Genomic DNA, 23,676 nt, shown 5'->3' with positions numbered 1-23,676 from the left:
TGGCGAAATGTGTATAACGGCTTTACCTTTGCTTGCGTCATGTGTAATCTCTACATGTAGAGTAGTTACCAGAGATAAGAAAGTACCAGGCTTGTTACAAATGGACATTTGGATCACTAGGTACTGGTCGAGACCGTTGATAAGCGATATTCCTTTATTCACCAATCGGTCCTTGAATTGCTCTTAGCCTTGCTGTAGCCAAATACCCTGGAACATGTGGTGCGTGGGAATTTCACGATTGTCACAGAGAAGGTAGATGGGTCGTACGTCAGGGAGTGAGTTTTCAAAAAAGCACACCTGTGTTCGACGATTATCCCCCGTCCTATCGGCAGAGGGTAGAAGAGAAAACAAAAAACAGATTGTAAAAAGACAATACCAAACCAGGACAACTCAAATGGGGATAATAAGGAACCAACAACACAAGAAAAACCGCACCACTTCAAAAGAGATGAGAAACAGTAAAAATAGAGAAAAAAGAAAAGTACATGTCCCAACAATTGTTTCCATTCCTCCCTTACTTTGCTGTCCTCATCCCACAATATCCGTAATTGCTTTCCCGGCTTTAACTCAACTGATGCTTCAATCTCCCGCTTCAAAAGACGCTTGAACAGTACACTAAATATGTGCCCTTTTACTGCACCATGTTGGGAATTTCGCAAACGGAAGGGGAAAAAGCACGCCACCGTTGATTTAAAAAACACCGTCGCCAAACCAAAGACAACCGACCCTCTAAAGGCTTTACCAACTTACAAGATGCTGCATGTCTTGCGATGCTTTGGCTTTTTCTGTAGTAGGGCACAACGGGTTGCGTGCTCGAAAACTTCGCGGACGCCCTCGTTGGTCTTGGCCGAGCACTCAAGGTAACGGTCCGCGTGGATAACCTTCTTGACAGCATCACCCTGTTTAAACAAGTTAGCTACGAGTTCCTGCGGGAGAATAGTAAGAATCTACCTCAGCTTCAGTTACTGGCTTCTGGGAGGTTTTGGAGAGCTCCTGGACGGTCTTCTGATCGTGTCGGAGATCCTTTTTGCATCCAACGAGAATGATTGGGAGACCTTGACAAAAGTGAAGGACCTCAGAAATCCACTATTGGAGTAATCCTGATGTTAGAAACCAATTTGCCACTCGGTAATGAGCGTTGTAACGAGGAAAGTGGCAAGATGTACCTTCTCTTGAACGTTGTCGAGCGAGTCGGGTGAGTCGATCGCGAAACAGATCAGAATAACGTGAGAATCGGGGTACGAGAGAGGGCGAAGACGATCATAATCCTCCTGGCCGGCAGTATCCCAAAGAGCGAGTTCTACATGCTTTCCATCGACCTCTACATCGGCGACATAGTTCTCGAAAACAGTGGGAACATACACCTACGCCAAATTGCGTCAGTACTATAAAAAATCCAGCTGAGGGTAGTTACTATAAGTAGCTGAACATTCATACCTCAGGGAATGTTCCCTTGGAGAACACACTACGCATTTTGGTTAGCAAGGCTATGGTTTAAAATACACTTTAAAGCTCGCGAGAGATAGCGAGAGGCTTACATCAACAAACAGGTCTTTCCACAGGCACCGTCACCGACGATAACCAACTTGCGTCTAATTTCGGCCATTTCTGTAAAGCACAAGATGAATGATTAGAGGACCGAATGATTAGAGGACCAAAGGATAGCAAGCGACCGATGGATGCAAACGAAGTATGAACAACAACAGTGTAACATCGTAGATAAGAGAAGTAATAGGATGTTTACAAGCTCTTTGCCATCTACTTTGTCCTGCCCGCTCCTTCTGAATAAGGGAGGAGATGCATGATATACAGGGACGAATCTAGGCACATGTATAAACGCTGGTATAAGGATCATTACTCACCGAAGGTTGTTTATTTTTCTAAGGAGGGGGGGGGGGAACAGTGGTAGATGTGTGTTTGTCGATGAAGAGGGTAAAGGAGGATTACAACGGTGGTAGTTTGGTATTAAAAAGGGAGAAGAGTAGGCAGTAGCGTGGTAGGAGACTACGTAGAGAGCAAGAGAGAGATAGCGAGAGATGCAAAGGATGCACAAGGTGTGGTGGAGGAGAGAAGACAGAGGATGAAGAGAGAGGAAGCGCGAAGGGCAGTTGATGGCTCAGTAGTGGTGGTGTTAGGTAGTGGAGTTGGCCCAGGAGGGTTGTTGTGAAGAGAGAGAAGGGGATGGAACGGAGGGCTGGCTGGTTGGTTGGCTACATACTGGCTGGACACAGGCTGAGGTCTTGGCCGCAGCTGAACGAACGGGGCTTGCTTGCCTGCCTGCCTGCCTGCCAGTGCTTGCTGCTATGTACTGAATTGCTACTGCTGCCTGTGTTCTCATCCATACGTGGAAAATGAACGTGCGCCGGCGCAAGAGACAGTTTGTCATAATTGCACTGTAGGTAATATCTCTTTACCTTTGCGTGCATCCCGGGCAACAGCCCCAGTCAGAGAGTCAGTTAATTGGTCTGGTCCCATCCCCGAAGAAAACATTTGTATTCCTGTCATTTGCATATCTACGTACATACATGTAGATATGGATCTGTGGTACTGTAATCGCCAATCCTCCCTGTAAAGTAATCGTTGCGCTCCACACACCCATTATTGAATTATTATTCTGCTATGTTTCCAGTGTCTCTTCCTGCCGTCTTTCCGCCAGTTCATATCACTTCTTTTTTTTTCCCCTTTTCATTATTTCCGCGTTCACTTGGGTCTGGTCCTTTCTGCGTGCGTGGCTGGGGACATACGTACTGCTCTTTTCCGCCGCCTTGAAGCTGAAACCTTACCACTCCAGTTCACAAACAGAAAACCCAAACACCAACCCCTGAATCGCTTTGTCCTCCTAGACCTCTAGTGGGAAGGCCCGCTCGGAAATCCACCCACTGTACCTACTCTCTGTACCGGGGGTTGTGGGTTAATACTGAGAACACCATTGTTCTTTACATTAATGGTGAACACCCGGTACATGTATGTACCTTTAGTAGAGTAATGTAAGTACATGTAGGTAGGTACTCTAGAGTACACGCAACTACATGTATACAAGTACATACAAGTACCTACATGTACTCTACTCTACTGTAGGTAAAGTACTGACTCTTGTGTATCGGTTCACATATAGATACATGATGCTACAATTCCGGAAGATAAGCCCATTGTTGACAAAGTCCATAAAATATGCTTCCAAACATACATGTACATACTCTGTTGCGGCAAGTCCCACAGGCCCCGCTAATGAGGACTTAAACTCCCGGCTTGCCGCAGCTCGCACAGAGAAGAGTCAGACGCATGGGCTAGTTGGGAACACTACGAGTCGGAGTTCATACACCATCTGTGCATCAACAAATGCGGCTGACATGGAGCCACAGTACTGTATCTACACCTAATACATAAAGCAAAGGTTAGAGTTAAAAGGATTTGGTTTCCTATCTTCCGAACCTCTCAATTCAAAAGTAAAAACAACAATTGGGTATTATAGGGATTCGGCAGAGATAAGAACCAAAATCCTGTGCTTCTAAGACATAGCGTAAGACGTCCAACAAATGTATCTGTCACAGGGCATAAGCTTTTGACTCTTGGGTGGTGCCTTTAACTGGAGATCATACTACCTGTATTCTGTGGGTACTTTGTCTAAGGAGCACCTACATCCATCTACTTTTTATCAGCCCCGTACCTTTACATGGCTTAAATATTAAATACGGTTCCTATAGCTTTCTATCCCCGGAAACCAATCCCCCCTGCTCAAGTGCTAAATCGAAACGGTCCTATCGGTGCAAATCCCCAGAATATGATAAAAAGACCTCCCACTTTCGTGGAATCCCCGGCACTAGGGAAGTTGTCCCAGTGTATAGGTACAGCATAGTGTACATACATGTAAGTACATATGTACATGTACATACATGCAGTCTACTCTAGACGGGGTAGGCCTCTATCAATCACTATGGGATACTCTTCCATTTTTTTCTTCATACCATTTATGATTACACAGTGTATATAGCTTTAGTAGTTCTAAATCTAATAAAACTAATAACCATTTCAGGAAGTCATCTAAAATATAATCTTGTATTTCTGGGAAAAATGAGATATGAATGCATTGTATATATATTTAAACGGGCCATGACGCTTCTCAGATAAAGCATGAAAAATGCCGAATAAAAATCCTATTCTATATCAAACACAAAACAGATACCTGATTTCAGCACGTGCCACATAGATTTAGGGAGTTGCAACCCCACAGTCCTCGCTATTTCGTAGTTCTTCGCAAATCTCGAAGCATTCTGCCAATAAGGAATTTACCCTTCCTTGGCCCTCGGGGATATCTGTCCCTACCATAAATTTACCATCGACTCTCATATTATCAATAGAGGCCAGCTACAATCAGTCATCAGTTATGGTATAGAATATGGGCGGGTAATGGACATAACGTACTTTCATGCTGTATGGATAGAGGTCTCTAGCGTTGCTGATACCGAATTTCTGTACTTCTTTTAAACAACGACGTACTGTTTGGAGTTGGTTGAAGACGGGCGTCAGGGCTTCACTGACGGGCTACACATGGTTTTAGATTCGGCGATATGGAAACTGGGAATGTTTACTAAGAGTATATTACTTACTTCACTTGAATTTATCAAACTGTATATATGTGCATAACACCGTCTAACCATATATAATAATATCTGCATAAAATGATTTGAGTTAGTCTTAGTCTAAAGCATTGAGGGTTCTGAGTAGTTTAAAAATCTTACACCTTGACCTTCTCCAGGTGCGTTTCCCTCACTATCCACAAATTTTCCGTTCACTCGTTCCTGATCGAGAGTTAAAACAAGCTTTTGGAACTCATAAAGATCTGTTTCTCTCAATGACCAAGCCTGCGTCAGTTCTAATTTTTCCAGTTGACTCTTTGCTTGAAATAATTCTTCATATGTAGTTTTCAACCCAGGTGCCACTGCGCCTTGCCTAGAGAGTTAAGAAGTATCAGTAAAGTTGCGATAGTTTATGATTGATGTATTTATTGCCCACTTTTGCAGAGCGTTTTCCGCTACTATATAGCAACGTTTGAGCAAAGTATCCAAGATATCTTGTCCCGTCTCCGGAATATTTCCATCCTCTGCCACAAACTTCCCATCTATTCTAGACGCGTCGATCTCTTTGATTTGTGATAGATATCCCTCGACCTCTGTAACTTGGAACTAACGAGAAATTCAATATAAACCTTTCTCGAAAAATTTGAAGTTACAACTTACCTGCTTCTTAGACTCACAGGCCTTGATGCTCCTCCGCAGACTCACAAGTCTCTCTAATAAACTCTCCAGTTCTGATGGTATCGGTTCCAACCTTTTCTTCAATTCCTTTAAAGATCTTTCAGAAGCGCAAACTTGTGATTCAAGCATAGATATAATTAGAGAATTGTAGAGGGGTCGGCCTTGTTCGATGTTCTCGCGCATATTTATTAGTGTACGCTGAAGTGGGACAAGATCCTTTCGAGAAAAATTGCCCGACTCGTTCAGGTGCTCTAAAAGTCGCTTTTTAATGTTAGTATAATATATAAGAAAGTGTTCTTGGAGAAAAACCTTGATAATGACGCTAGGGGCGTAACTTAAGATTCACAGTCAGCACAGTCGATCTTCTATTAGAGTAGTTTTCATATCAGAGTAAATCGAGCCATAACATATGATACAGTGCAACTTTTGAGAGAGAAAAAAACCGACAGATCCATAGAGCCTTAATGTGATAGCCTGTTTAAATCATCATCAAGGTTGCACTGTATCTACGTGTTACAAGCTTTTCTGTGTCTAGAATTATGAAATATTATAAGGGTTTTAAACACTTATTGACTTACACTGCTGGTGGTTCGTTGTTTCTTCCGACTGTTAAGAACAACAGTGATATTAACTCGTAGCAGTCGGTCACAAGCTCGCCAACTAAGTTGCATGCGTATAATTTAGTATAATAAACCCAAGATGTCCTTGGGAGCAAAATGGAATTTCCAGAGAAGTTATCTCACGCTTGCTCCCACTTTCCCTCGGGCCATTTAAAAGTTCGCTCTCAAACTCTTGTGCTTGTCGGATATATTCGCACAATTCATCATAGAGACGAACCACACTACTAGACTTGACGTATGTTGTTCGATCCTGCTTGAGCTTTATTAAGCTGTCTCGGAGCTTGATGAGCTTCTCAGCAACTGCCTCCGGAGTGGTGAACATATTTTGATTGAGTATCCGATAAGACACTTGATGTCAAAGGTGCTGATAGGTCTCCAAAGCAGCAGCTATCAGTGGAATCTATGTGCTGCACAAAGCAGGGGTATGATGGATGACATGGGGTCATACACATGGTGACCCGCCATTCTCAAAAATACGCGCTTATCGGATGTCAACCCCACATGCACACCTGGCTAGGTGGCAACAAGCTTCATCGAAGGCTTGTACTTGCTTACCAGCAAAAGAACTAGAAAATACGGTCGCTCAGGGCAAGGATTGTTTGTATGGAGTGGCGCCGTTCTCTCATACAAATAATCCCTGGTTCTTTTGCTGGTAAGCAAGTAGCTCATACTAGGCCCGCGACGGCGTGACTTTACAGCAAAAGGTTCACGGAATGAGGGTTAGGTTTGTTACCGAGTGAAAGCTGGGATTACTAGCGACAATTCTATGGGTCACGTGCCCACTTCTTTGCGCGGAGCCTTCAGTATGTATTCGGTACGTAGGCCTCAGAATAATGAGTCACATGACCCATAGAATTGTCGGCATTGCTAGTAGAGGTATTCATTTCTAGAACTACATGTATGTACTTTTAATTTATAAAGCTGCATTAGAGTACAATGCGGCTTATGCCACTGAATTTCTCAAGAATCTGAATACATGTATGTACCTCTGGAGTGCACATCCCATATTATAGGAGCAAGATTTGTGCTTAGCGTGGGTACAATACCGTATGTACTCCTTAAGATGAACGGTGGCGTCATGTGGCTGGTAATGTTTAATCTGATTAGATTAGATATCAAGCTGTGATAAATACTACATGACTGCTTTTTAGCCCACACAGGGCTCAAACCCACCGCCACTGAATGGGAAAGAACATTCATCTCATAATTTCGCAACATCTACGTACTCACCTCCGATAATCTCACGACAGAAAACGCCGACAGACGCCCCATCCTCTCATCAACATCTAACGAATAAGTGAGTAATCATTCTGGCAGACTCTACATTTCAAAGCCAGAATCAGCTTTAACTCCAAATCCAGCAGATATCGAGATGTCTAACAACGAACTTGCCGTTTCCTACGCCGCCCTCATCTTGGCCGATGATGGTGTTGAAATCACCGTACGTCATCACAAAGCTCCAAAACACTACTCAGCGACCTTCCGCCGACGGCAAACTAACACTTTTTTGATATACGTTTAGGCCGACAAGTTGCAGTCCCTTATCAAGGCTGCTGGTTGCACCGATGTCGAGCCTATCTGGACCACATTGTTCGCTAAGGTCTGAAACCAACGGTTTAGATATTAAGGAAAGGTTAAGGAAAGATTGGTTGCTGACCATTCTCCCTTTACAAACTAGGCTCTCGAGGGAAAGGATGTTAAGGATATGCTTCTGAACGTCGGATCCGGTGGTGGTGGTGCTGCTGCCGCGCCAGCTGCTGGTGGTGCCGCTGCCGCTGGTGGTGCTGCTGCTGCTGAAGAGAAGGTTGAAGAGAAGGAGGAGGAGAAGGAGGAGTCAGACGAGGACATGGGTTTCGGTCTTTTCGACTAAGCGCTTTTCTCTTTTTTCTTTCCCTTCCAACAATCCATAAAAATCCTACCTTTCAATGCAAAAATTCTTTCGGGGTTCTGGTTTTCATTTCTGGGTTGGGATAAGGGCCTGTAGATCAGAAACAAAAAAAAATTCAAAAATTCAAAAAAAAAATACAGTATTAGAGTGAGAGTTGGCTGATTATCTTGGCCAAGTAAGCATAGCTGCCGTGCAAGCTCTCTAATGGATAGCTTTGCATAATGAATTTCACGTATTTTAATACAGTCGCATCTAATATTTCAACTGTTTGGGTGAATACATGTGCACCTTAACAGCTGCTAATTATAAAGCCGAGTGATCACTCATGAAGACGTGTTTCAATCAACGAGTAAAATGCCATCAACACTTCCAAATCCTGCTGCTACCCCACCTTCCTCACTATCTCTTCCTTTCGTTCTCAATAGCCAACCAGTCTCTTCATTCACAACAATCTCCTTTATCCCTTTGCCACTTTCTAGCCCTTTGCCGTTTCTCCAAAGTACTGCCCCGAAAATGCCTAGTTCGCAAATAACCTCGCCAGTTGTGATAATTCCATTTCTAACTATGCTATTACCTAAACTCGGCGGTTCGATCAATTCCATGAGTATATAACTGCTCCAGTGCGACTCCGGGATTGACTTGAGGAAGTCGGGTATCTTAGATCTGTAGATATTGTTCCCTCCCCCCTCCCGCTGTGGCTTCAGAACATACTTTTCCGGGTTATTGAGTGCCAGGTCACGAGCGGCTAGACCAGCCGATGAGGTATCGAGTGGATATATGGCGGCGAAAGTATTTTGAACCCGAGTTGAGATCGACGTGTCTGGGAGAAACCTTTCAACAGTACCTTCCATGGCGAGGACTTGCTGCACCTTTTTGGCTCCAGCTAACTGGGTGATGACTGATGGGCACTTAATAGCTTTTGAGCGCTCAATTGTAGTACGAGATACCCAATCAGTCTCAGAGTGAAAATCTTCTGGACCATAGCATGAGCGAAAATATGCCGTAGATATCTCCATATGGACTCCATCATCATGCGGCGGATGATATATCAACGCATATGTTACAGGATCCAGAGTGATGAGATCCGGGACTTGTTGTATTGTGATACGATAGCACTGAATGTCGTGATTTTCTAGGAGGTTATATTCTATCAACCTTTGATCAAAAATATTTCTTTCATCATCCTGAATGATGAATAATATTGCCGTATTACGTCCCGATCCTCCAAGGCCATATGCCTTGTGCGCTGCCGCCAGAGCATTGGCTATTTCCTTAGCCGAGGGATCCAGTGGTATATTCTTCTGCTTTAATAAGTTGGCCGTCGCCGATGGATATGCGCCCATTCGCAGTAAGTGTCTATGGAGTTCCGAAACGCGAGTCGCGAGACCTCCAAAAGACACAGAGATGGTGTTGAATTCGACCTGATGAATGATAGGTGGTGAGGTTGGAGACAAAGGGTCCACGTGAATCAGGTAGTCTGACCGGAATATGCCAAGGGAAAGATCCTGAACAAAGCCTTCTTTTTTGACATCAAGATGTACTTTGTATAAACGGGCCATGAAATCGTCCACCTCGATCAATCTACAAATAGGAGAAAGGAAAAATCTCAGTCACTTTTCATTCCCAATGCCGAATTTTTCCGACTCAGTTCCAATGTAAATCTCCCGTAAGAGTCAATCGGAAAAGCAAAGGATAACACATACTCGTCCACAATTTTCAATAACCACTCCTCATCCGCTGCAATTCTCGCATATAACTCATTGAACCATATCTGGACCGCTTTTGCCTCCTCAAAACATGCTCTCGGAAAGGGACTCGGGAATAAGGTTACTGGTGCATGTACTGCTAGAGCTCCGTTTTGATTTTCCGCTTGAAGTGGGCGGACGCTAAGACCATTAAACAGCGACCAATCTATAAAAGACTTAAGCAAGTATGAAGATTGCTTAGATGATATTGAGGGGGGGTATGAAGGGAAAATTGAGGCAGCCATAGTTGAGATTGTTGAGTATCGATATTTAGGAACGTAAAATGCGATTAAATATAGAGGGGCTGATGGTACCTAGTTTTTTTTTTGATTGGAAATCATCATCAACATCCCCGCAATGTTAACACGTGATTGGCAATGGGATTTATAATTAATCTCTAGGGCGAGTAATCCCAGGTCATGGAACAAAGGCGAAAACAAACCGGTCGTTCATTGATGCTACTCCTTAAGGATATGCAGTACATATAACAAAGTCAGAAGAAATTTGACAGCAGAATAAAGGCAAAATAAAAAAATCATTACAGAAAGAGGAGGTATAATAAGACAATGATAGGAAATTAAAGAAACCCAAAAATATGTAATTCGCCGTGGAATGCTCCAGTCTCAGAACATATCTTATCTCCTTCAACCCCACTCCGGCGTTTCGGTAGTAGGCGGCCCACGACTTCTTCGAGGTATATATTTATTTGAAGTCCTCAGTCCCGAGCTTTGAGGCGTTCTCCTGAGAACCTTTTTCTTCTCTTGTACAACCCTTCCGGCACTATTGCCAGTGCTTAGTGGTAGATGATTCATGTCAATCTCATCTCCTGCAACGATACCATTCACATCATAGCCCCATAGGCTAGAGACGTTCCCCCGCTGTGACGAAGAAGACAAAGCCCTCTCCCTCATAGAAAATGATGACGAGGTGCTTGACGATATGCTTCTATGTCCTCTACTGCGATAGCTCACACGTTTCTCTTTCTCCCTCTCAGCACACATTTTTATCAATTCTCCCGCAAGGTTCGAAACAAGCACAGCATTATCCTTTTGTGCCAAACGATAGATCGTGCTATACATGCCATGTATTCTGATCAAGGCTTCTTTCTGTTCGCTTGCATCACAGATGGTCCGTAGTATCCTGAGAAGATTCAATCGAACAAGGGCTTTGTGGTGAGATAACTTGCTGAGAATTCGAGAAAAAAACTCTGGTTGGCCAACGGCATGAGCAATCGGTAAGCTTAAACGCATTAATTTTTGCAAAGGGTCAAGAATATTTTCGAAGGCGTTTGTTTTCGAAGTTGTGAAGCAATTTATGATAGCTGTAGTAAATGACTCGCCGAGCAGCTTTTCCTCTACTCTTGCTGTCTCTTCTTGAAGCCTATAACACTATCAGCCTTAAGCCAAATATACCAACTGAAGAAAGAAAAAGAAAAAAGAAAAAAGAAAAAACTTACCAAACAAAGATGGCATCAAGCGCAGTAACCTGCCAATACGGGTCCGAGAGTAACGATATATAAAACTGAAGACCCTTGTTTTGCCAGAGTATCTTTCTGCAAACCTTTCCAGAGTGGGCCATGTCACAAAGGATAGGTAGCGCGAATTCTTTAAGTGGCCGCTCCGTACTAACGATACGTTGGAGCAATGGAATAATCCCATGGAGAGCAGCCTCCTCCTGCCGAGACTTGCTCAATCTACACAAGTTAAACATTGTATTCAGGACTTGGTTTGAAATTTCCTAGAATATGGTTAGAACACCCAACAAACATATCAAGAATCAGAAATAAAAACCTTAAAATGTGATGCGTTCATACTGGCAGTCAAAAGATCAGTCAGGACCTCGATTGCGTTGGAATTTTGCAATGTATCCAAGGTAGACGACAACATGGACAGATTTTTGATGAATTTCAACATTACCACCTGATGAGACGGCGCCATCCGCTTCAGGTCTTTTAACACTCCTTGCCAAAATGTCAGTTTTAAGGTTGAATAAAAGATAAGAATGGTATACTTTTCAAAACTATCCTATCCGCCACCATTTCCTTGACATGGTTCTCTGCTTGGGAAAATAGGTAGAAGATGTTGACTATACGTTCCACGCATAAATCCGACAACTCCCCGTCCTCATCAAGAACATGACACAATACCAATGATAATGGATGCAAAACCGAGCTTCGGGAAAATATCCGGCAAAAATCATTCTTTGGCGTAGGGCCCTGCATTTCGAAGACGCTCCAAATGCCATTCACTCCGATGAGCACTAAATCCTTCTGGGCGTCATAATCTTCTTCCAGAAACTCTACGAGAACATTCAACCCTCCACAGCTGACAAACATCTGTAATGTCAGTGTTGAAGTTTGATACATTTGTCTTACAAATGCCGCGGCTTCCAGACGGATGTGCCCTGGGTATTTCTTCGACGCAAATTTCGTGATGATGGGGATCCCCCCAACGAAACACAAGTTCTCTTGAATTTCAACATCATCGAAAATGATCTGGGATTCGTCAGGATAATGCCTTAGAACTAAAAGGATTTTGACCTACAGCATTTACAATCTTCAATAGCTTGAGGATGACTTCCCGTTTCTTACAAGTCTCCAAAACCTCTAATATTGGTAACATACCATGAGCACCAATTATAGTATTTCTTGTTTCCGGGGATTCCAGAAGGACGTCCATCTATTAAAATTAGCTTGCAGGTCTGACTTTTGACTCCTCCGAGAAAAGTCATACCAACTGGGATGAGATATCATCCAGGTCTTCCTCCGACTGATTTTCTTTTAATGAGCCAACCAAGGCTTCAACCTGGATGCAAAGTCGTGCATATTTATCTCTAGCAATATTTGCCTCGAGATCTATAAACATGTCAGTTGTATTTCTTTAGTCCAGCCTGGTGGGAAAAATCTCACCCATTTCGTCAAACCCTTCTTCTAATTGGGCGAATGGATCATCCTCATCGGGCTCCTCGTCTCCCAGCTAAAAATAAATAAAAATCAGTAAGAAACAAACCGAAGATGATATAAGGACTTACCCAAGAATTGTTTGAAAGCTTGGTGTTTAATAACAAGCTATGGTCATCACCACTAGTCTCAGAGCCAGCCTCATCAGTTCCTCCTTCACTACCAAATATATCCGAATAATCGTCCTCGCCCTCGGGCTCCGCAAATCTCTGTATCTCCATCGAAGACCGTGACCTCCGTATTGCATGTGCCTGCGTTTCTGTATCTCCCAACGCCAATGATATTTGCCTCCTTAAACTACCATGCTGAGAGGAACTTGTAGATCTCGGTAGACTTTTGAGATCACTCGGATGAAAAAGTCGCGGACTTAGTGACGCATCCTTCTATTCATAAATCTAATGAGACACGGGCATAATATAAAGCAAGGAGACGGGGTATATTCTACCTTCATTAAGTCAACTTTCTTAGCAAATGTTGCTTCGTTAACTGGTGCAAGATCAGAATAATCCTCGAATGCATCTTCTCTGAATACTGATGGATGTCGTGACGTATTTCGAAACGGTAACATTAGCTTTCGCGGTTTCGATTTCGTAGGTGTTGTTGGCAATGGCGGGGGCTCGGTAATTGGGATCATTGTGGTGGATATATCGTCACTCGGTAGGGAGGGTTCGCTTTGTCTACGAGGAAAGTAAGGTCTTATCGTCTGCATAGGATCTGCCTCGAAATCCATGACTGTACTTTCATTAGTAGGGATCATTGATATGGATTTTGGTTCACCAAACATCACTCACTCGGTGGACTTTTAATGGTTATATCCCCTTCAAAGTCATCGCCCCAGTTCTCGTCTGTGCCATCGTTGGATGCAAAGGACTTCAATCGGTCAAAAGATTGCAGCCCTGCAATATTTCCATCCGCGATCTTATTACGAGGAAACTGAAGGGCAGCCGCAGATATAACAGACCCAAAATCATCGTCCCAGTTATCATCCTCAACTATTGTAGATTTAGTAATCGGAAAAACGAGAAAAAGGTAGGAATTGTATACTGACGGGTCTTCTCTGGAGACATGAACGCCTCAGTTGGCCGAGACCTCAACGCCAATGGCCCTTTCCCAGGCTCAAGACTGTATACATGTGTACGTCGAGGAGGATTGGGGCTAAGGACGGAAGGTCGGGTTGTTTTCGGGGCATTTGGAGACTGTAGAGCCGCATTCCATTGCTGTACACTTTTGACGGCCTCATCATACTTTGTAGTTGGTGTTCGCACCACAGAGTCTGATCTCTTCGCATTGACGATCCACGGATGCTTCAGTAGTTTACGGGCCGAAACTCGGAGGTTGGGATCCTTCTGAAAACATTGCATGAGGAAATCTCGAACTGCTGGCGAAGCTCCCTCCGGAAGTGGCGGATGGTCATCATTGACAATTCTGAACAATGCTTGCATGGAAGCAAGCTTATGATATGGCGGCTTTCCATCAAGAAGTTCAACCACTGTACATCCCACACTCCTTCACCTCTATAAGCCCTAACCAAGAACTGCCGAAAGTTGAAGAAGCATCTTACCAGATATCTGACGATGTAGTAGCTCCTGCAAGCTCAATAACCTCCGGCGCCATCCAATACGGAGTTCCAACGACCGACGAGTCACTAAGTCCGGTAGTTCTTGTGGCAACTCCAAAATCCGCCAGCTTAACTAAGCCTTCCTTCGTCGTTAGGATATTGGCACCCTTGATATCACGGTGGATAACACCCTGGTCATGGAGATACAGTAGTCCATGGAGAACTTGAGTCATATAGAGGCCGACCAGGTTTTCGGGGAACTTTCCAAAGTTTTTACAGATGCTGTGGAGGGAGCCATTTTCACAGTACCTATCGATCATTAGCCCATGCCTCGCCACTTCCTCACCCGAGATATCTACATACTCTAGAATGATGTACAAAGAGTCCGTCGTCTTAACGAAGCCATGGTATTGAACAATATTTGGGTGCTGTCTTATGATCAGTAGGTGTAGGTAGTACCAGGGAGGCGGACGTGTATTCCCATACATTCAAGTTCTTCAGAAGGTCGATTTCAAGCTATACAACAGAACTTAGTACTAGCCAACATCTTACACAGTCGCGGAAGACTTACCATAATAACCCTCAGCTCACTCTTTGGCAAATCTGCGAGCCTCACCTGCTTCACAGCGACGGTTTCTCCAGTTCCCCAATTGAGTGCTCGATATACCGATCCAAATGCGCCCTTCCCCAGACAGTCTCCAAGGGTCTACCTCCAAAATCAGCCAGGCATCCCTTCCTTACACCAGCAGAAAGTTAACTCACGTAATCTGCCAGAGGCGCGGGATTTTTTGAGGAAACCTCATTTTCTTTAGAAGAAGACGAGGTACTAGGTCTGCTTGGGGTTCTCGGACGTTCGATTTGGCGGCCATTCTGTCTGACCGGGATGGGAGTGAGGGTTGGCATTTCTTGTTCACTTAGAGAAGCAGCAGGGACGACTTGTAGAGTTGAAATCGGGCGAGCGATAGTAGCAGCGTCTTCATTGCCAGGACACAGACACAAGGAGGACGAAAGCAAGGACAATGACCAGGACAAGACGTGAGCAGAGTAGCGAGCAGCGAGCGGATAGGCCCTTGTGTAGGGACAAACTGCGCAAAGGGTTGCGGCTTAAACACAGGTATGTTGTATGGGCTTCCTGTCCCCAGTCGAGACGGAGTTTTAACCACGCCCGTCGCAGACAACGGAACCACAAACGTAATGTTGAGAGAAGAGGAAGCAGTGCGATCTCTCGCTCTCTCTTCTTCGCCTTCTCTCTCCCTCTGTCTACATGTATCCTTTCTGACCTTTCTTGCGGGGTTATCTTAGGCGGTCTTGACTCCCCCAGTGTAACTACATTTAGACACTTCAATCGCTTTGTCTGCTTTCCCCCACCCATCCAATATGTATACACGAATCTACTATGCTGTACTGTAAGATGCTTTCTCTATGTGAGGCAGATTAAAGGGGGTTCTCCCGGCTCCCACGCGAATCACCCCGGACAATTCATTCAAACGAGACCCCCTCTTCTCTCGCCTGCTCCCTTCCTTTCTCTTGAAACTTTGAGATAGAGAAATGGCAATATACCCGTCTACAGTATGTACATACACACATAAACCTGCCTACAAGTCGAAGATTGACCTCCCAACCCCTGCAGCGAACAACAACTACCATACCCATCAATAAAAATTGCAGACTTCACAACTTAACCAATCACTTTCAAGTTCCAATCATCTGAATCATTCTCAGTAAGTTAAGCCTAGATCGAGGCTGCAGTTTCATTGCGGAAGATAATACCTAGCACGAATCTAAGTCAAGGAGCTGAACTCGCGGCTGGTATGTACCGACGACACATATCGCGGGTAGCGATGTCGCAATCTCCACCGCGGATAAGGCTGTCAAGCATCCTTCTACAGCATGGGTGGCCTTTCACGTGATAGGAACTCGCGCATACCCTAGATAAATACGCATTTACATGGTATCCGCGTGTCTAAGAAAAGAAACAAAAGAATCGAATACCTATAGAAACCGCGCGCCAGGAAACCCATAACGTCGTAAAGAGAGGAAAAGAAAAGAAAAATGAAATAAAATGAAACTTTTTTGAACCCAAATTTTCCTAAAACCGCTCTTTCTGCCTCGCAGCCACTGTTCGGAGATTCCCATAGACTTTGCCCTATAATGTCGTCAGTATCCACCAGGAATTACACTATGGATTACACATACCGGAGGACTTCCTAAGATCAATGAGACAATGGCTTCCCTCGCCATTCTGATATTCTGAAATCCTCCCAGGATATGGATTTTTTGGTCCGCTAAAACAACTCTGGTCTTGGTAGTGTTCTCAATCGCAAATTTTGTTTTTCCATCCTTTCCTGCAATGCGCCCGATTGCTCTTCCCAAGTGCTCGCCGGTAAGAGTTTTGACATCCTTGATTTCAAAGGTCTCAATGTACAGATCATCGAGCCTGAGCAGAGCGATAGCATCGTCCACATCGAATCCCAGCGAGAATGCTTTAACAAAATCGGCACCCTTCTGCAGCGCCCCAGTATCTGATGTAATTGCCGAAGAGCGAAGCTCGACAGCCTTATCCTTAAGGTTCATCCTAACCTGGAGCTTTAGATGCTCCACGAGTGGGGGGTAGATCTTGGGCCATGCCGACTTGAGAGGCGCCATTCTGTGAGGCGGTATTCCGACCTTTCGCGACTCGGATTTTTGCCTAATTTTCTAGACATGAAAGTTTAGTGCTTGGAACAAAGGCATCGGCCTGCAAACTGGGGATACATACCTTTGCTTTTGCGGGCGCAAATTTCGGGCGCCCTTCTTCGTCAATGTGCATTTCAGTATCGTCTGCTTCCTTCAGCAGAGGGACTACAATACTGGAAACGGGAGCTGTGGAAGCTGAAGCGTCGATAAGAACTTCGTCGTCAACGACCTCTATAGATAACCCCGCCATGGCCCCAGTTAGAATTTTCTCTTTCTCTCGTTTCCCCGCTATTTTGTCTAAAAAAGAAATGGAATAAATGTACCCATGGTTGATTGTTCCATAGCCGGGGTGATAGATCCAGCAGCTTTTACGAGAGCTGTAGGGGCAGGCATTTTTGGCTATTGTGGTGGTGGGATTTGTGCGATTTTTTATAATGGTTTCGGGGGTTTTACAGTTGAGGCGAGAGTTTAGATAAACCCTGCCAGAAAAAAATGTTTGTGGTCAGCCACCGATGACTCAGGAGCTGCGCTATCCATTAGTCAGTCCCCTTCTACTCATATTGGTAGTATGTACGCAAAATTACATATTTAATCACCAAGAGCCACACTCGTCCTTTTAGCCCACCACTGTTTGAAAACGGAGGAAGGGATGTAGAGAAACCGAGAAGAGGAGTCCTCCATCCTTCCCTCCCGATTTATACTCCTCACTTAGAGCAACCTAATTGTAAAAAGTATCATTATCCCATCATATCACCCAAGATACGTTGCCACATTTTCCACGTCTCTTTTCCTGGTACTACATGTAGGTGACGACCGTGGATTTGCAAGAAAACCTACCTAACTGCTCCACGCCCCAATGATTTAAAACGGAGGAAGGGATATTCTGTTGTTGCACGTCTACTCTGCAAGTGCTCGAAAGCCCTACTCCAAACCCACCTTTCTCACACTGCCTGAGCTTTGCTCTAGTGGTCTAATGATCAAGTACTATAGGGCCTATTCATTGCCCACGAGAAAAAAATATCACACTCTAGATTGCTGCCAAGAAACGGAAACGGTCAACACAGCATATTTTCCAATATTGTGGTTGGCTTTTGATGCCATACTACATGTAGTTTATCAAGCTGTATCAATACCGTAACCATGTAGGTACATGTAGTATTAGAGACTTTGCGCTACATGTACTTACTTGCTTACATGTCTACGTTCATACTGTATCTGTCATTTTATCTTGGTCGTTATTAACATTTACGGAAAAGGACAGTTTTAGGTATACGTGCTCTACAATAACATACAATGATGATGATGTAAAATGACACAGTTCGCTATGATCCAATATTAAAAGTGTGATCAAGCTGTTGAATGAACTACATGTATTGATCATATACACTACTGGCCATAACCTACAGCCATTGTTTTAGCTTCAACAGTTCGTGGGGGTACTTGAATACATACATGTACCTACATAGTACTTCGGTATCAAGGGTAAGTGAGTAGAACGTGGCAGCGTGGCTAAAGCTGTAGTTTTCCTGTTTTGCTCGCGAATATGAACCGCCGCGTTCTACTCACTTACCCCTGATACCGAAGTACATGTAGTTAATTGGTACGGTTTTAAGAATAACTCTGTCATTTTGCACCATGTGTATTTAAAGAGCAAGTCTACTGAAAACCCCATATGTATATATATCGCAAGGCTGTACGATGGCAGGATATTGCACTAGTCACGATTAAAATCAATCGTTCATCCTTTTTAAGTGCGGCGATCATATTTTACAATGCCCTCGGATACATAAATCCCAGCTCAATTGAGCCTCGTTAGTTTGTGAACCTCTCCAGCCAAATACCTGAGGATTCGTCAGCATATACTCTATCCGCTTGATAATTTAGTAGATACTGACAAGCTACCAGCAACGACCACATTTCCACCATTACATGCCGTCTTCAACGCAGCGCTTATATCGTGACCAAAATTTGTAACACTCTCGCCGCTTCCCAAAGCATATACTGCCTCATTCACGATCTCCTGTGGGTCGACGGGTGAAACCCACGGCATTCCGTCTACGGCCCCAAATGCAACAGCAACAACATGATCACCGTCTCTAAGAAGCCTCTGCAACATTATCCTAACTTCTTTGCCTTTAGACGCAGAGAGCACCCATGTCACTGGGCCTGGGAGCTTTTTGTTCACATACTCCGCCAGAGCGTCTGCGGCTTCGGGGTTATGGGCGCCATCCACTAATACTGAAGTTCGCTTCCCAACCACGGACGAAATGTCAACCCATTCCATTCTCCCAGGCCATGTTGTAGACTTGATGCCTGCCTGGAGCGCCGCTGAGGTGATAATTGGGAACTTTTCCGCCGCGTGAGAAAGTGCGTTCACGGCACAAGCAAGATTTGAGGGCTGGTAGTTTCCCTGTAGAAAACTCGTAAAGCGCTGGGTTCCAAAGGCCGGAGTCATTATTTCAGCGTACCCATCGCCCAACGCGTCCAGCTTTGAGATGGTGTAGGCCCCTGCCCCCACCTCGGACGCAATGCGTTGTAGCACGGAAAGCACCTGCCCTGTGTTGGACCCATCAACCACGCATGCGGTCCCCTTCTTCATGATTCCCCCCTTCTCCTTCGCAATCTCTTCCAGTGTAGATCCCAAGAAGCCCTGATGGTCCAGCGCAATCTTTGTGATGACGGTCGCGAGTGGCGCTTCAAACACATTTGTTGCGTCCAGCCTTCCGCCGATGCCAACCTCTACAACGGCAATATCAACCTTTTGCCTGGAGAATATCTCAAAGGCCGTGGCTGTGAGCAGTTCGAACTCGGTGGCCCCGATTCCCAGGCTTGCGTCTCTCTCCTTGACCGCAGCCTCTACTTCCAGGAAGACTGATTTCGAGACGGCGGTCCCGTTGAGCGTGATGCAGTCCCAGCGGTCGACTAGGTGGGGGGATGTGAAACGGCCACAAGGGATCCCAGCGGCATTGAGGACAGACGAAATGTAGGCGCATACGGAACCCTATTTCGGACAGAGATGACTTAGCTGCCGCCGCCTGAGAAGAATAGTATTTCTGTTGCCTGAGAGATCACTCGCTTTTCCATTCGTTCCTGCAACCTGCGAAATTGATTATCAGCAGCAATCGCAACAACTATTACTACTAGTACTGGGTACTGGTACTATCGAAACAAATCTGCCTGAAGTTGCGCATGCACATACGTGAATAGCCTGCCAGGGGAAGCGACCTTGGTTTTGCAAGAGTGCGCTGATTCTCTTCAAGCCAAGATCAATCATTTTTTTTTTTTTTTTTTGAGGGGGGTCTGAGAGGAAAATGTTTAGTATTGATGTGTGGTTTTCTGATACTGCATATGAGTGTATGAGTGTTGAGTGTACGAGTACATGTAGATTAATGAATGGATGAGAGGATGAGTGGCTGGCTTGAGATATACCTACTATGTATGTAGGTGTCGAGTGCTCTTGCAGTTGTTGCACCGGTAGATCTGCAGCGGGAAGGAGCCGTCTTGGCTGGCATTTTATCCCCCCTGGTGCATAACACGATAACGTTGATAGGGGATGCCGGGTATTTACTGTTTGATGATGTCCTGCTACGTACTCGGAGGGGGGGAGCGGGAGGGACGGGAGGGGGACGGTGCGAGGGGCAAGGGGAGGGGAAGGGAGGGGAGGGGAACTGCTGCTACCACTCTGCTGGGTTGTTTCAACAATCGATATCGTCAAACAATTGCACATCTACAGTTCTGAATATTTAGTATGTATCATCCCCCCAGCCACACCCCACTGGACATTGATTTCCATCATCCTCGCCACCATCACCACCGTCATCACCAAAGCACAGGAGTTAAATAACAAGCTCTCTAGGCCCCACATCATACACCGTCCACCGGCACAATACCCAGCCTCTCCACTCCACTCCACTCCATAACTACGACTACAACAAACGCATCAAAATGATGGAAAACATAATTGATGACCTCGTGAACGCAACAAGCAGTATGTGTATCTTTTTTCTCCATCACAAACACACACACACATAAGTACATGTGCATATATACATGTATGTACATGTATATATAACACCACCCACCAAACCAAAAACACCAAATGCATCAATGACATAAAATAAAAACCCCCCTTCTCCCAGAGCTCCTCGCCGCCGCACCCCCAGCCTCCCGCGTCCTAATCAGCGTCTCCGGCACCCCCGGCAGCGGCAAGACCACGCTCGCCGGAAAGGTCGTCAACCGCCTCAACGCCCTTGACCCAAACGTCGCGGCAATGATCCCCATGGTACGCACGCACGCACGCACCATCAGTAGTAATCATGATGATAGTAGTAGGTAGCAGTAGTAGTAGTATCAGGCCCTGCAGTCTGGGATCTAGAGAGCAGCCCAAATACTTCTACACATAAAAAAAAAAAAAAAAAAAAAAAAAACCACCATATTATAATGTACAAATGATGATAACAATTGCTTTCTGTGTATTTAAAGGACGGCTACCACCTGACCCGCGCCGCCCTCTCCGCAATGCCCAACCCGCTCGAGGCCCACGCCCGCCGCGGTGCGCCCTTCACCTTCGATCCCGTGGCTCTTAAGCAGCTCGTGCTACGTCTCAAGGCGCCCATCACGCCCGACTCAAAGACCATCTTTGCGCCCAGCTTCGACCACGCCAGGAAGGACCCCGTCGAGGATGATATTGCCATCCTAACGACACAGAGAATACTTGTTTTCGAAGGTTTCTATCCCGTTCTGTTTCTATTACCTCTTCTGTGGGGTTAATTGTGTGTAGGCAACTATCTATCCCTCAAAACCGAGATCTGGGGCGAGATCTCGGCGCTCTTCGATGAGCTGTGGTTTGTATCTGTTGATCGGGATATTGCGAGGAAGCGCTTGATTGCGAGGCACCTAGCAGCTGGCCTGGTGGACACGGAGGAGGCGGCAGCAAAGCGGGCGGATGAGAACGATTTGGTCAATGGGGACTACATCATAGAGAATATGTGCACGCCGAGTAGGGTGATTAGGAGTGTGGAGGATTTGGAATATGCAAATTCGGAATAGATGGACGCATAGATGGGGGGAGGTAGTAAGAACAAAGGACCTGCCTACATACAATAGTTAGACTGGATAGAGATATGATGATATTGTGGTAGCCTCGAATAGATACCTGTATAGAGGGTATTGTTTTTCTTGTCTTCTCCGAGTGACCCTTCAGAGTCTGTACCGATGATTAGATTGTAGTTTATTTATGTCGTCTTGAGTGATGTCTCGTGTCTGAGCACAGATAATCATGATACATAAGATGAGACATAAACGGCCTTCCAGAGCCTTGAAATAGTATCCATATCCCAAAGAAAAAAGAAACAGAAATGTACACATACATATATATATATATATAATATATCCCACGGAGAGATAAACTTAAGGAGTATAAAGAACATTTGGGAGAAAAAACAACCCAATTGCCATTCCAATCATTGAGGGAAAAAAAGGAAAGAAGATAAAAGGCAATAACAACACACCAAAGAATTGAAGGGGGAAAAAATGAAGAAAATCGTAAACGCCGATTCATTACAGTTTTTACAATCTTTCAACCAGCCTGTCAATGTCCCTGTTATGCGCTGCAAACATGTTGGCCACTCTTCTCAACCTATCCATCTCAGACCTATCCCTCTCCACCTCTCCTTCCAGGGTCCCAAGAGCGTCCATGAGGTTGTGCTCATCGTCCTCGCTGTCTTCGCTATCCTGTTCACAGCCTGGATACCCGAGTTCGGCCATGAGCTCCCACTGATTTGCATCAGGACTGTCACCCGCTCCTTCGATTAGCCCAGTGAGATATGTAGGGAGTGAGGGTATTGACCTGAGAGAGCGCTCCCGATCACCCAAGCCGTCAATATCGAAGCGCGGCAAGTGAATCTCGCGGGTCGCGTTTGATGAGGGCTCGGGTCGGCGGCCTTCGTCAATGAGGCTGGCGACGTATCTCTGACGCGCCGACAGTGGAAGCCCGAACCACGACATATCATCCGGTATAAATTCCTCGGTCAGGCGCGCCACCCTCTCGTGCTCCCGCTCGCGCTCCCTATCCAGCCTTTCCAACAGCCTACGTCTCTCGTTATCCTCTCTTATGCGCTCCATCTCTTCCCTGCGCTGCATTGCCAGCTCACGATCACCAGCGGGCGGGAACCACGGCGTGTAGACCTCCTCGCCAGTCGCCACTGAGCGATTCAGCTGAGGGCGCAGCGTCTCAGACCTGCCAAGGCCTCTTCTGCCGCCACGCTGAGCCGCGAGTAAGCTCGCGTTGTCGCTCCATCTGGCGGGACCCGTATTTAGGTTTTCGAGGGCGTAATCGCTACGTAGGAGATTGAATAGGGTACCCGAGGAGCGGTCTGAGCCGCGGACTCGAGGGCGAATGCCGGCAGAGCGACGGACGACGGCTTCGCGACGAGGTTCAAGGGCAGCATCGGCCGTGCGCTTTTCGGTAGGTTCGCGCCAGATTGGTCGGCCCATGGTTGGTTTGTGGTGGTGGTTAGGCGCGTGAGGAAAGGTTGGATGAAAGGTTATTGGAGTGAGTGGTATGGGGACCGTGTCACTGATACAGATTATGGGAGAGGAGCACTTGACTTGGTTGGGTGTGGTGAGAGCGTTGGTCTGGATGTTGTTGGGTCGTGACAATGCAGGAGAGAGGGAACGAGCGATAAGCAGATATCCGGGTGTATGGATAATAGGGTCTAATGTAAGTATTGTTGTAGGGGGGGTTTGGGGGGGGGGGGGGGGGTGCAAGTGAGTGGTGGCGAGGAAGTGAGAGAAACGAAGAGACCCTGTTGCAGGGAGGTGAGAGGACAACCCTAATTAAATACGATGAAGACTGAGAGCGGCCGAATGAGATGCAGGAGCAGTCGATGGATGTGATGGACGGACTGGCTGTCTGTAATGCAACCTCCCAGAATTGAACAAGGGGGACAAGAGGAAGAACAGGACGAAGATGAA

The 23,676-nt window shown here is 45.6% G+C and overlaps 10 protein-coding genes across 10 annotated transcripts; 3 read left to right on the top strand and 7 right to left on the bottom strand.

Moving 5' to 3' along the window:
- Nucleotides 1-158: 158 nt before the first annotated feature.
- Nucleotides 159-1,606, bottom strand: LAJ45_00905 (uncharacterized protein; the record flags this gene model as incomplete). The annotated part of the gene is made up of 6 exons (XM_046110504.1): nt 159-171; nt 751-899; nt 952-1,086; nt 1,167-1,364; nt 1,438-1,465; nt 1,539-1,606. The coding sequence occupies 6 exons, from the start codon at nt 1,604-1,606 to the stop codon at nt 159-161; spliced, it is 591 nt and encodes a 196-aa protein (XP_045977197.1).
- A 2,548-nt stretch (nt 1,607-4,154) lies between these two features.
- LAJ45_00904 (uncharacterized protein) lies at nt 4,155-6,197 on the bottom strand (the record flags this gene model as incomplete). Its single annotated transcript, XM_046110503.1, has 10 exons — nt 4,155-4,271; nt 4,324-4,365; nt 4,423-4,542; nt 4,608-4,670; nt 4,740-4,950; nt 5,014-5,183; nt 5,238-5,516; nt 5,565-5,589; nt 5,834-5,915; nt 5,999-6,197. 10 exons carry the CDS (start codon nt 6,195-6,197, stop codon nt 4,155-4,157), a joined length of 1,308 nt encoding a protein of 435 aa, XP_045977196.1.
- Nucleotides 6,198-7,247: 1,050 nt separating this feature from the next.
- Nucleotides 7,248-7,745, top strand: LAJ45_00903 (uncharacterized protein; the record flags this gene model as incomplete). The annotated part of the gene is made up of 3 exons (XM_046110502.1): nt 7,248-7,316; nt 7,398-7,475; nt 7,554-7,745. 3 exons carry the CDS (start codon nt 7,248-7,250, stop codon nt 7,743-7,745), a joined length of 339 nt encoding a protein of 112 aa, XP_045977195.1.
- Nucleotides 7,746-8,101: 356 nt separating this feature from the next.
- On the bottom strand, nt 8,102-9,753 carry LAJ45_00902 (uncharacterized protein; the record flags this gene model as incomplete). Its single annotated transcript, XM_046110501.1, has 2 exons — nt 8,102-9,344; nt 9,467-9,753. 2 exons carry the CDS (start codon nt 9,751-9,753, stop codon nt 8,102-8,104), a joined length of 1,530 nt encoding a protein of 509 aa, XP_045977194.1.
- A 470-nt stretch (nt 9,754-10,223) lies between these two features.
- LAJ45_00901 (uncharacterized protein) lies at nt 10,224-14,928 on the bottom strand (the record flags this gene model as incomplete). Its single annotated transcript, XM_046110500.1, has 17 exons — nt 10,224-10,288; nt 10,347-10,888; nt 10,965-11,245; nt 11,299-11,468; nt 11,519-12,002; nt 12,052-12,186; nt 12,241-12,362; nt 12,417-12,483; nt 12,539-12,847; nt 12,913-13,199; nt 13,259-13,459; nt 13,516-13,973; nt 14,029-14,334; nt 14,389-14,453; nt 14,512-14,541; nt 14,597-14,731; nt 14,788-14,928. 17 exons carry the CDS (start codon nt 14,926-14,928, stop codon nt 10,224-10,226), a joined length of 3,798 nt encoding a protein of 1,265 aa, XP_045977193.1.
- Nucleotides 14,929-15,044: 116 nt separating this feature from the next.
- On the top strand, nt 15,045-15,684 carry LAJ45_00900 (uncharacterized protein; the record flags this gene model as incomplete). Its single annotated transcript, XM_046110499.1, has 4 exons — nt 15,045-15,139; nt 15,200-15,347; nt 15,570-15,594; nt 15,656-15,684. 4 exons carry the CDS (start codon nt 15,045-15,047, stop codon nt 15,682-15,684), a joined length of 297 nt encoding a protein of 98 aa, XP_045977192.1.
- A 19-nt stretch (nt 15,685-15,703) lies between these two features.
- LAJ45_00899 (uncharacterized protein) lies at nt 15,704-17,094 on the bottom strand (the record flags this gene model as incomplete). Its single annotated transcript, XM_046110498.1, has 6 exons — nt 15,704-15,732; nt 15,796-15,806; nt 16,122-16,171; nt 16,222-16,722; nt 16,784-16,932; nt 17,025-17,094. The coding sequence occupies 6 exons, from the start codon at nt 17,092-17,094 to the stop codon at nt 15,704-15,706; spliced, it is 810 nt and encodes a 269-aa protein (XP_045977191.1).
- Nucleotides 17,095-18,499: 1,405 nt separating this feature from the next.
- On the bottom strand, nt 18,500-19,975 carry LAJ45_00898 (uncharacterized protein; the record flags this gene model as incomplete). Its single annotated transcript, XM_046110497.1, has 4 exons — nt 18,500-18,542; nt 18,597-19,702; nt 19,778-19,798; nt 19,901-19,975. 4 exons carry the CDS (start codon nt 19,973-19,975, stop codon nt 18,500-18,502), a joined length of 1,245 nt encoding a protein of 414 aa, XP_045977190.1.
- Nucleotides 19,976-20,646: 671 nt separating this feature from the next.
- Nucleotides 20,647-21,750, top strand: LAJ45_00897 (uncharacterized protein; the record flags this gene model as incomplete). Its single annotated transcript, XM_046110496.1, has 4 exons — nt 20,647-20,689; nt 20,841-20,983; nt 21,184-21,427; nt 21,482-21,750. The coding sequence occupies 4 exons, from the start codon at nt 20,647-20,649 to the stop codon at nt 21,748-21,750; spliced, it is 699 nt and encodes a 232-aa protein (XP_045977189.1).
- A 519-nt stretch (nt 21,751-22,269) lies between these two features.
- LAJ45_00896 (uncharacterized protein) lies at nt 22,270-23,196 on the bottom strand (the record flags this gene model as incomplete). The annotated part of the gene is made up of 2 exons (XM_046110495.1): nt 22,270-22,492; nt 22,550-23,196. The coding sequence occupies 2 exons, from the start codon at nt 23,194-23,196 to the stop codon at nt 22,270-22,272; spliced, it is 870 nt and encodes a 289-aa protein (XP_045977188.1).
- Between the last annotated feature and the right edge of the window lie 480 nt (nt 23,197-23,676).

The sequence above is a fragment of the Morchella importuna genome, assembly GCF_003444635.1.
Source record: "Morchella importuna strain M04M26 chromosome Unknown Morimp01GS001, whole genome shotgun sequence".
In the NCBI taxonomy this organism is placed as follows: domain Eukaryota; kingdom Fungi; phylum Ascomycota; class Pezizomycetes; order Pezizales; family Morchellaceae; genus Morchella; species Morchella importuna.
Note: the sequence above shows the minus strand (reverse complement) of the source record. Positions and strands in the feature narration are given on the sequence as shown.